The sequence below is a fragment of the Balaenoptera ricei genome, chromosome 7 (genome assembly GCF_028023285.1).
Source record: "Balaenoptera ricei isolate mBalRic1 chromosome 7, mBalRic1.hap2, whole genome shotgun sequence".
Lineage (NCBI taxonomy): Eukaryota > Metazoa > Chordata > Mammalia > Artiodactyla > Balaenopteridae > Balaenoptera > Balaenoptera ricei.
Genome location: NC_082645.1, coordinates 86,729,339 through 86,741,398, shown reverse-complemented (window position 1 = coordinate 86,741,398; position 12,060 = coordinate 86,729,339). Strand labels below are relative to the sequence as shown.

General features: G+C 37.9%; 1 protein-coding gene across 5 annotated transcripts in view; it reads right to left on the bottom strand.

The window, feature by feature from the left end:
• The window catches only part of ALS2 (alsin Rho guanine nucleotide exchange factor ALS2), an 88,927-nt gene that overhangs the window by 22,536 nt on the left and 54,331 nt on the right, over positions 1–12,060 (bottom strand). For all 5 annotated transcript variants that reach the window (XM_059928433.1, XM_059928432.1, XM_059928434.1 and 2 more), the window contains exons 14-19: positions 11,290–11,421; positions 10,758–10,886; positions 10,318–10,388; positions 9,853–9,919; positions 943–1,145; positions 758–823 (exon numbers count right to left, since the gene is read on the bottom strand). In XM_059928433.1, coding sequence (XP_059784416.1) covers positions 758–823; positions 943–1,145; positions 9,853–9,919; positions 10,318–10,388; positions 10,758–10,886; positions 11,290–11,421 — 668 coding nt within the window. The remainder of the gene's footprint in view (positions 1–757; positions 824–942; positions 1,146–9,852; positions 9,920–10,317; positions 10,389–10,757; positions 10,887–11,289; positions 11,422–12,060) is intronic.

Here is a 12,060-nt window from a genome sequence, read left to right as displayed (position 1 = left end):
CCGCCACTAATTAGCTGCATCACCTTGGGTAAGTCCAGGTACCCAGCTCCCTCATCTGTGTAATAAGGGGGGTAAATCAGATTATCTCAAGTCTCTTCTCATTCTGAAATTCTATTAAATGGAGATTAAAAGACATCATAAAACTTTATATTATCACACACAAAAAAAATCACCTATACAATTTATATAATAATCTTTTGATATAGTAAAATATATCAGTTCTCTAACATGATACAAAATACTTCACTGCCATATATTTACAGTGTTAGAAAACATAAGTTTATATAAAAATAGTGTCATTTGAGTACCATTAGGATACAATATCATTTAGAAGATTTCCCCCTCAACAGATCACAGAAATTAAAGATGAATTAAAACTACTGAAAGGAAAATTTCTCTATGTCCTTTGTGTAAAGGGGGCACTTCTATATCAACAATCTCAACATCAACATTACCCAAGGTCCTCAGTCTTTACAACTAAGAAATGGATAGAAAACACAGTTCCACGTCAACAGATGTAAGCTGTGTAACTTGAGGTAACACAGCTGTCAAGGTAAGTGATTCATTCTAGACAAATCAAGGCTGCACCCTGGATTCCTAGCTCTCTTCATGTTCATACATGTGCATTATAAGTCCTAATCCACTTCCAAAAGCACAAAACAAAATTCTACTAACTGTCTTGAAGATAACTCTAAACACAAAATAACATAATTTAAGTCTGTAGTTGAATTTACACTCATGTTCACGAAGTTCTTACCCATCTTCCAAGCCATTCCTGAACATGCCAGAATACATCTTTCCATCTGGCCACTTCAAAACCCCTCTGCAATGCATAAGTAAAGAATAATACATGTCAATTAATGTTTCTGATAATCAGTACTTTTGCAGTAATTAGACTACCATCCTGACTCCAGGCATAAATCCAACTGTAAACATTCTCACCTGCCATGAGGTTTCCCTGAAAGCCAGCGTCCATCATAGGTTGCATCCTTTAGGCGAGGATCCTTGTAAAAAGTATATTTGGCACTGCGTGAAATGGGTGGTTCCTGCCTTTGAATACTGCTGCCACTTCCATAAGGTGGAAAATCAGACGTCCCCCTCAAAGCCTGATCCACAGCTTGGCTTATAGCCCGGAGCCACTTTGTCTAGGAGCAAAAAGTAAATTTCAGTAAGCTTAAGGCAACAACTCAACAAGCACCGCTTTAAATCCTGCTAGCTTTCCTTGGTGTGAAAAAACTTCTGACTCCTAATACTCTCCTTATTGAGTAATACTGATTGGCTCTTGAAATAAACTGCTTTATGTTTTAAATTGCTGCACTAAAACAAGAGAGAAGCAAGAAGAACTACAATCCTGCAGCCTATGGAACAAAAACCACATTCACAGAAAGATAGACAAAATAAAAAGGCAGAGGACTATGTACCAGATGAAGGAACAAGATAAAACCCCAGAAAAACAACTAAATAAAGTGGAGATAGGCAACCTTCAAGAAAAGAATTCAGAATAATGATAGGATAATCCAGGACCTTGGAAAAAGAATGGAGGCAAAGATCGAGAAGATGCAAGAAATGTTTAACAAAGACCTAGAAGAATTAAAGAACAAACACCTAGAAGAATTAAAGAACAAACAAACAGGGATGAACAACACAATAACTGAAATGAAACATACACTAGAAGGAATCAATAGCAGAATAACTGAGGCAGAACAATGGATAAGTGACCTGGAAGACAGAATGGTGGAATTCACTGCCACGGAAGAAATAAAGAAAAAAGAATGAAAACAAATGAAGACAGTCTAAGAGACCTCTGGGACAACATTAAACACACGAACATTTGCATTATAGGGGTCCCAGAAGGAGGAGAGAGAGAGAAAGGACCCGAGAAAATATTTGAAGAGATTATAGTCAAAAATTTCCCTATCATGGGAAAGGAAATAGCCACCCAAGTCCAGGAAGCACAGAGAGTCCCAGGCAGGATAAACCCAAGAAGAAACAGGCTGAGACACATAGTAATCAAATTCACAAAAATTAAAGACAAAGAAAAATAATTAAAACCCACAAGGGAAAAATGACAAATAACATACAAGGGAACTCCCATAAGGTTAACAGCTGATTTCTCAGCAGAAACCCTACAAGCCAGAAGGGAGTGGCACGATATATTTAAAGTGGTGAAAGGGAAGAAACTACAACCAAGATTATTCTACCCGGCAAGGATCTCATTCAGATTCGATGGAGAAATCAAAAGCTTTACAGACAAGAAAAGCTAAGAGAATTCAGCACCACCAAACCAGCTCTACAACAAATGCTAAAGGAACTTCTCTAAGTGGGAAACACAAGAGAAGAAAAGGACCTACAGGGCTTCCCTGGTGGCGCAGTGGTTAAGAATCTGCCTGCCAATGCAGGGGACACAAGTTCAAGCCCTGGTCTGGGAAGATGCCACATGTCGCGGAGCAACTAAGCCATTGCGCTACAACTACTGAGCCTGCGCTCTGGAGCCCATGAGCCACAACTACTGAGCCCACGTGCCACAACTACTGAAGCCCACGTGCCTAGAGCCCATGCTCTGCAACAAGAGAAGCCACTGCAATGAGAAGCCCGCGCACCACAAGGAAGAGTAGCCCCCGCTCGCCACAACTACAGAAAGCCCGCGTGCAGCAACAAAGACCCAATGCAGCCTAAAATAAATAAATTAAATAAATTAATTTAAAAAAAAGGACCTAGAAAAACAAAACAATTAAGAAAATGGTAATAGGAACATATGTATCGATAAATACCTTAAATGTGAATGGATTAAATGCTCCAACCAAAAGACACAGGCTTGCTGAATGGATACAAAAACAAGACCCATATATATGCTGTCTACAAGAGACCCACTTCAGACCTAGGGACACATATAGACTGAAAGTGAGGGGATGGAAAAAGATACTGCATGCAAATGGAAATCAAAGGAAAGCTGGAGTAGTAATACTCATATCAGATAAAATAGACTTTAAATCAAAGAATGTTACAAGAGACAAGGAAAGACACTACATAATGATCAAGGGGTCAATCCAAGAGAAAGATATAACAATTATAAATGTATATGCACCCAACATAGGAGCACCTCAATACATAAGGCAACTGCTAACAGCTATAAAAGAGGAAATTGACAGTAACACAATAATAGTGGGGGACTTTAACAGGTCACTTACCGCAATGGACAGATCTTCCAGACAGAAAATTAATAAGGAAAAACAAGCTTTAAATGACAAAATAGACCAGATAGACTTAATTGATATTTATAGGGCATTCCATCCAAAAACAGCATATTACACTTTCTTCTCAAGTGCACACAGAACATTCTCCAGGATAGATCACATCTTGGGTCACAAATCAAGCCTTAGTAAATTTAAGAAAACTGAAATCATATCAAGCATCTTTTCCGACCACAATGCTATGAGATTAGAAATCAATTACAGGGAAAAAAAAGTAAAAAACACAAACAGATGGAGGCTAAACAATACGTTACTAAATAACCAAGAGATCACTGAAGAAATCAAAGAGGAAATCAAAAAATACTTAGAGACAAACGACAATGAAAACACGACAATCCAAAACCTAGGCGATGCAGCAAAAGCAGTTCTAAGAGAGAAGTTTATAGCATTACAATCCTACCTCAAGAAACAAGAAAAATCTCAAATAAACAATCTAACCAAACAAACTAGTGGTTACCAGTGGGGAGAGGGAAGGGGGAAGTGGCAAGGTAAGGGTAGGGGATTAAGAGGTACAAACTACTATGTATAAAATAAATAAACTACAAGTATATGCTGTAGAGCTCAGGGAATATAACCAATATTTTATAATAACTTTAAATAAAAAAATTTGAATTGCCAAAAAAAAAAATCTAACCTTACACCTAAAGGAACTAGAGAAACAAGAACAAACAAAACCCAAAGTTAGGTAGAAGGAAAGAAATCATAAAGATCAGAGCACAAATAAATGAAACAGAAACAAAGAAAACAATAGCAAAGATAAATAAAACTAAAAGCTGGTTCTTTGAGAAGATAAACAAAATTGATAAACCAAGAAAAAGAGGGAGAGGACTCAAATCAATAAAATTAGAAATGAAAAAGGAGAAGTTACAACAGACACCGCAGAAGTACAAAGCATCATAAGAGAGTACTACAAGCAACTTTATGCCAATAAAATGGACAACATGGAAGAAAAGGACAAATTCTTAGAAAGGTATAACCTTCCAAGACTGAACCAGGAAGAAATAGAAAATATGAACAGACCAATCACAAGTAATGAAATTGAAACTGTGATTAAAAATCTTTCAACAGGGCTTCCCTGGCGGCACAGTGGTTGAGAATCTGCCTGCCAATGCAGGGGACATGGTTTCGAGCCCTGGTCTGGGAAGATCCCACATACCACGGAGCAACTAGGCCTGTGAGCCACAACTACTGAGCCTGTGCGCCTGGAGCCTGTGCTCTGCAACAAGAGAGGCCGTGATAGTGAGAGGCCCGCGCACCGTGATGAAGAGTGGCCCCCACTTGCCGCAACTAGAGAAAGCCCTTGCACAGAAACGAAGACCCAACACAGTCATAAATAAATAAATAATTTTTTTAAAAAAGCAAAAAAAAAAACAAACAAAAAAACCCACAGCACCTCTTCAAGATCCCAGAAAGAATCAACTCTCAAAAAAAAAAAAAAAAAAATCTTGCAACAAACAAAAGTCCAGGACCAGATGGCTTCACAGGTGAATTCTATCAAACATTCAGAGAAGAGCTAACACCCATCCTTCTTAAACTCTTCCAAAAAATTGTAGAGGAAGGAACAATCCCAAACTCATTCTACAAGGCCACCATCACCCTGATACCAAAACCAAAGATGCTACAAAAAAAGAAAATTACAGACCAATATCACTGATGAATATAGATGCAAAAATCCTCAACAAAATACTAGCAAACAGAATCCAACAACACATTAAAAGGATCATACACCACGATCAAGTGGGATTTATCCCAGGGATGCAAGGATTCTTCACTATACGCAAATCAATCAGTGTGATACACCATATTAACAAATTGAAGAATAAAAACCATATGATCATCTCAATAGATGCAGAAAAAGCTTTTGACAAAATTCAACACCCATTTATGATAAAAACTCTCCAGAAAGTGGGCATAGAGGGAACCTACCTCAACATAATAAAGGCCATATATGACAAACCCACAGCAAACATCATTCTCAATGGTGAAAAATTGAAAGCATTTCCTCTAAGATCAGGAATGAGACAAGGACGTCCACTCTCACCACTATTATTCAACATAGTTCTGGAAGTCCTAGCCATGGCAATCAGAGAAGAAAAAGAAATTAAAGGAATACAAATTGGAAAAGAAGAAGTAAAACTGTCACTGTTTGCGGATGACATGATACTATACATAGAAAATCCTAAAACTGCCACCAGAAAACTGCTAGAGCTAATTAATGAATATAGTAGTGTTGCAGGATACAAAATTAATGCACAGAAATCTCTTGCATTCCTATACACTAATGATGAAAAATCTGAAAGAGAAATTATGGAAACACTCCCATTTACCATTGCAACAAAAAGAATAAAATACCTAGGAATAAACCTACCTAGGGAGACAAAAGACCTGTATGCAGAAAACTATAAGACACTGATGAAAGAAATTAAAGATGATACCAACAGATGGAGAGATATACCATGTTCTTGGATTGGAAGAATCAACATTGTGAAAATGAGTATACTACCCAAAGCAATCTACAGATTCAATGGAATCCCTATCAAATTACCAATGGCATTTTTTACAGAGCTAGAACAAATCATCTTAAAATCTGTATGGAGACACAAAAGACCCCGAATAGCCAAAGCAGTCTTGAGGGAAAAAAATGGAGCTGGAGGAATCAGATTCCCTGACTTCAGACTATACTACAAAGCTACAGTAATCAAGACAATATGGTACTGGCACAAAAACAGAAACATAGATCAATGGAACAAGATAGAAAGCCCAGAGATAAACCCACGCACCTATGGTCAACTAATCTATGATAAAGGAGGCAAAGATATACAATGGAGAAAAGACAGTCTCTTCAATAAGTGGTGCTGGGAAAACTGGACAGCTACAAGTAAAAGAATGAGATTAGAACACTTCCTAACACCATACACAAAAATAAACTCAAAATGGATTCGAGACCTAAATGTAAGACCGGACACTGTAAAACTCTTAGAGGAAAACATAGGCAGAACACTCTTTGACATAAATCACAGCAAGATCTTTTTTGATCCACCTCCTAGAGTAATGGAAATAAAAACAAAAATAAACAAATGGGACCTAATGAAACTTCAAAGCTTTTGCACAGCAAAGGAAACCATAAACAAGACGAAAAGACAACCCTCAGAATGGGAGAAAATATTTGCAAACGAATCAACGGACAAAGGATTAATCTCCAAAATATATAAACAGCTCATTCAGCTCAATATTAAAGAAACAAACACCCCAATCCAAAAATGGGCAGAAGACCTAAATAGACATTTCTCCAAAGAAGACATACAGACGGCCACGAAGCACATGAAAAGATGCTCAACATCACTAATTATTAGAGAAATGCAAATCAAAACTACAATGAGGTATCACCTCACTCCTGTTAGAATGGGCATCATCAGAAAATCTACAATCAACAAATGCTGGAGAGGGTGTGGAGAAAAGGGAACCCTCTTGCACTGTTGGTGGGAATGTAAATTGATACAGCCACTATGGAGAACAATATGGAGGTTCCTTAAAAAACTAAAAATAGAATTACCATATGACCCAGCAATCCCACTACTGGGCATATACCCTGAGAAAACCATAATTCAAAAGGACACATGCACCCGAATGTTCACTGCAGCACTATTTACAATAGCCAGGTCATGGAAGCAACCTAAATGCCCATCAATAGACGAATGGATAAAGAAGTTGTGGTACATATATACAATGGAATATTACTCAGCCATAAAAAGGAACGAAATTGAGTCATTTGTTGAGAAGTGGATGGCTCTAGAGACTGTCATACAGAGTGAAGTAAGTCAGAAAGAGAAAAACAAATATCGTATATTAACGCATGTATGTGGAACCTAGAAAAATGGTACAGATGAGCCGGTTTGCAGGGCAGAAGTTGAGACACAGATGTAGAGAATGGACATATGGACACCAAGGGGGGAAAACTGTGGTGGGGTGGGGATGGTGGTGTGCTGAATTGGGCGATTGGGACTGACATGTATACACTGATGTGTATAAAATTGATGCCTAATAAGAACCTGCAGTATAAAAAAACAAACAAACAAACAAAAAGTAAAAGTACCATTTCCCCCCTGAAAAAAAAAAAAAATTGTAGAGGAAGGAACAATCCCAAACTCATTCTACAAGGCCACCATCACCCTGATACCAAAACCAAAGATACTACAAAAAAAGAAAATTACAGACCAGTATCACTGATGAATATAGATGCAAAAATCCTCAACAAAATACTAGCAAACAGAATCCAACAACATATTAAAAAGATCATACACCATGATCAAGTGGGATTTATCCCAGGGATGCAAGGATTCTTCAACGTACACAAATCAATCAATGTGATACACCATAGTAACATATTGAAGAAAAAACATATGATCATCTCAATAGATTCAGAAAAAGCTTTTGACAAAATTCAACACACATTTATGATAAAAACTCTCCAGAAAGTGGGCACAGAGGGAACCTACCTCAACAAAATAAAGGCCATATACGACAAACCCACAGCAAACATCTTTCTCAATGGTGAAAAACTGAAAGCATTTCCTCTAAGATCAGGAACAAGACAAGGATGTCCACTCTCGCCACTCTTATTCACCATAGTTTTAGAAGTCCTAGCCACAGCAATCAGAGAAGCAAAAGAAATAAAAGGAATACAAATTGGAAAAAGAAAAAGTAAAACTGTCACTGTTTGCAGATGACATACCATACATACAGAATGCTAAAGATGCCACCAGAAAACTACTAGAGCTAATCAATGAATTTGGTAAAGTGGCAGGATACAAAATTAATGCACAGAAATCTTTTCTATTCCTATACACTAACAACGAAAGATCAGAAAGAGAAATTAAGGCAACAATCCCATTCACCACTGCAACAAAAAGAATGAAATACCTAGGAATAAACCTACCTAGGGAGACAAAAGACCTGTACGCAGATAACTATAAGACACTGTTGAAAGAAATCAAAGATGACACAAACAGATGGAGAGATATACCATGGTCTTGGATTGGAAGAATCAATATTGTGAAAATGACTGTACTACCCAAAGGAATCTAAAGATTCAATGCAATCCCTATCAAATTACCAATGGCATTTTTTACAGAATTAGAACAAAAAATTTTTAAATTTGTATGGAGACCCAAAAGACCTGGAATAGCCAAAGCAATCTTGAGAAAGAAAAATGGAGCTGGAGGAATCAGGCTCCCTGACTTCAAATTATGCTACAAAGCTACAGTAATCAAGACAATATGGTACTTGCACAAAAACAGAAATATAGATCAATGGAACAGGATAGAAAGCCCAGAGATAAACCCACACACCTATGATCAACTAATCTATGACAAAGGAGGCAAGGACATACAATGGAGAAAAGACAGTCTCTTCAATAAGTGGACAGCTACATGTAAAAGAATGAACTTAGAACACTCCCTAACACCATACACAAAAATAAACTCCAAATGGATTAAAGACCTAAGTGTAAGACCGGACACTATAAAACTCTTAGAGGAAAACATAGGAAGAACACTCTTTAACATAAATCACAGCAAGATCTTTTTTGACCCACCTCCTAGAGTAATGGAAATAAAAACAAAATAAACAAATGGGACTTAATGAAACTTAAAAGCTTTTGCAAAGCAAAGGAAACTATAAACAAGATGAAAAGACAACCCTCAGAATGGGAGAAAATATTTGCAAATGAATCAATGGACAAAGGATTAATCTCCAAAATAGAAATGCAAATCAAAACTACAATGAGGTATCACCTCACACTGGTCAGAATGCCCATCATCAAAAAATCTACAAACAAATGCTGGAGAGGGTGTGGAGAAAAGGGAACCCTCTTGCACTGTTGGTGGGAATGTAAATTGATACAGCCACCATGGAGAACAGTATGGAGGTTCCTTAGAAAACTAAAAATAGAATTACTGTATGACCCAGCAATCACACTACTGCGCATATACCCAGAGAAAACCATAACTCAAAAAGACAGATGCACCCCAATGTTCATTGAAGGACTATTTACAATAGCCAGGACATGGAAGCAACCTAAATGCCCATCGACAGACGCATGGATAAAGAAGATGTGGTACATACATACAATGGAATATTACTCAGCCATAAAAAGGAAAGAAATTGGGTCATTCGTAGAGATGTGGATGGACTCAGAGACTGTCATACAGAGTGAACTAAGTCAGAAAGAGAAAAACAAATATCATATATAAATGCATATATGTGGAATCTAGAAAAATGGTACAGATGAACCAGTTTGCAAGGCAGAAATAGAGACACAGATGTAGAGAACAAACGTATGGACACCAAGGGGGGAAAGTGGTGGTGGTGGTGTGATGAAATGGGAGACTCGGATTGACATGTATACACCAATATGTATAAAATAGATAACTAATAAGAAACTGCTGTATAAAAAAATAAAATAAAATAAAGAACAACAACAGCAACAACGAAATTCTACAGTCTTGGTTTAATGACGATTTATCAGGCATAATTATGGATCATTAGGCAAGACAGAAAGAGCCAGGCCAAAGATGGAAAGAAAATACCATGATGGACTAACCTTTTCCTGGGGTGTTGATGAAATGAGAGTGAACTGCTCCTCAGGTGTAGTTATCTTTAGGCCATTCCTAAAACGTTCACAATGATAAAGATCAGTAAGTATGACAACCTGTCATTACAACATCAATCCTCAAATATGAAAAGCAACTTGTTTATTTCAAAGGGATCAGAAGTCAATTAAATTTAAATATATTCAATGCCCTGGGTGTGGTTCCCACGGTGGGAAAAGGACACAGTTATTTCTCTGGGTTAAACAATGGGGATGAGAACAATGGAGAAGCCCTTCCACCACTTGTCATGATTTGTCATGTTCTTCACAGCAGGGCACTTACTACCTACGTGCTGGGAGGGTAAGCCTTCTTGTGCAGAATGGGGAGGCCTCCTGAGCCTCCCCGTTTTATTCATGTCTAAGGAAACAAACTGGGTAAGTAACAGAGGAAGGGAATGAGGCTGGGGGGACACTTACACACCACCAGCTTCTTCAGAAAGTGGCTCTGCCCACAGTGTGGCCAAAGGGAAAACATGGTGTGTGGAGAACTGAAACAAAGAACATGGAGACACATCTGAGAAAGCCCATGTGGGCCCTGGGGTCACTGCTGCAGAACCCCTTTCAAACGGTTAAGTCCACCTCAGCCACATAGTCCCCATAACATAACTAACCCCAATGGTCTCGCCATGTCTGCTGCAAGGACCCCTTCAGATGGCTGACACTCATTTTCAAGTTGGAAACTAAAAAAGCTCCCTGAAATCTGGCCAGTACCACAAAAGCAAGCTAAACAGTCTCTTTTACTCAAGAGTTTCAGTAAAATCACAATAGTTTGTAAAATAAACTGATACTACGATTAATTAAATACTCATAGTACTGCACCTTCCAGGGCCTCTTTTAAGGTTAGGAATCCAGCCTACCTGGGCATGGACTAGGGCATCATTAAAGAGAATGAACCAATTCACAGAAAACCTCCCAGCATGCTGCAGAGACAGGGCCCGGTTACTGCTCTCACACAGCAGTCGACGCTCTGGCTTCCTCAAGGAATCCTGGGATTAAAAACAAATACAAAATTGAAGTATCAAAATTATTTTCTGCAAAGAGAAGATGAAAAAGATACAAATCACATTTAGGAGAATTTGTTGGTCATAGCTTAGTTTGGTGTTAAACCTAAATTCAGACGGGATCCAAACATTTCACAAAATCAGTGCTCAAAGGAAAATAAAAAGATAGGAACAAACAAAAGAGGGAGAGACATATTCAGAAAGGATTCCTAGCCATGAGGGAAGGTGTTGATATTTAAAGCCCCCACTGCTGTGGTCCTTAGCTGCCCTTGGAAAAGGGGTCATTGAAGCATTATTACCATAAATAAGTGAGAAACCGAGAAAATTATGGCAGCTGTTATGGATAAGCCTGCTGTTTTCTGGGATATCAACAATTGGCATGGTTTACCGTCATTTTTCCAGGAAAGGTCTTCCAGAAACCCAGTGTGTATTCTGCTTCCTTCCTTTTCCTGCCGAGATGGAGAGCAAGAGACTCATAACAAGAACTGGAATCCTGCAGTTTCTGGTATTCTGGAGATGTCTAGAGGCCAATAATTAAGGAGGGAAAAAAGAATATAAAACAATTGTCCAGAATTTGTAGCCTCAGTGTGCTTTAGATATGTAGTAATAATTTAGGGAGGGAAGCCAGCCTAAGAACAGATATGGTACACTAAAGGGAGCTGAGGAAAAAGAAGACTGGTTCCAGAAAATCCTACCACATACAGGTACATATGAAATAGGGGAAGAACTCAAGGGGAAAAGAAATATACACTGACAGTTATCAGTGAGGACAGCAGCAGAGAACTCAGGACAGGACAGGAATTCTCAGGGGTTTTGGTCTCGGGATCCCTCTGTTTTGCTTATGTGGGTTATTATCTCCTGATATTTACCATATCAGAAAATAAAGTTTAAAAAACTTTAAATCTTTATTAACTCACTTCAAATACAGTAACACTTTTAATGAAAAATAACTAAAATTTCCAAAACAAAAAAATGTTTCATGAGAAAAGTGACATTGTTCTACATCTTTTCCAATCTCTTTAATATCTGACTTAAAAGATGACGGCTGGATTTTCATATCTGCCACTGCATTTAATCTGTTAAGATTCTTTATTTGAAATAAATGAAGAAAATCTTGCTTTTTAAAGATATATAGTCAGAAAAGGGAGGAGGATTTTAA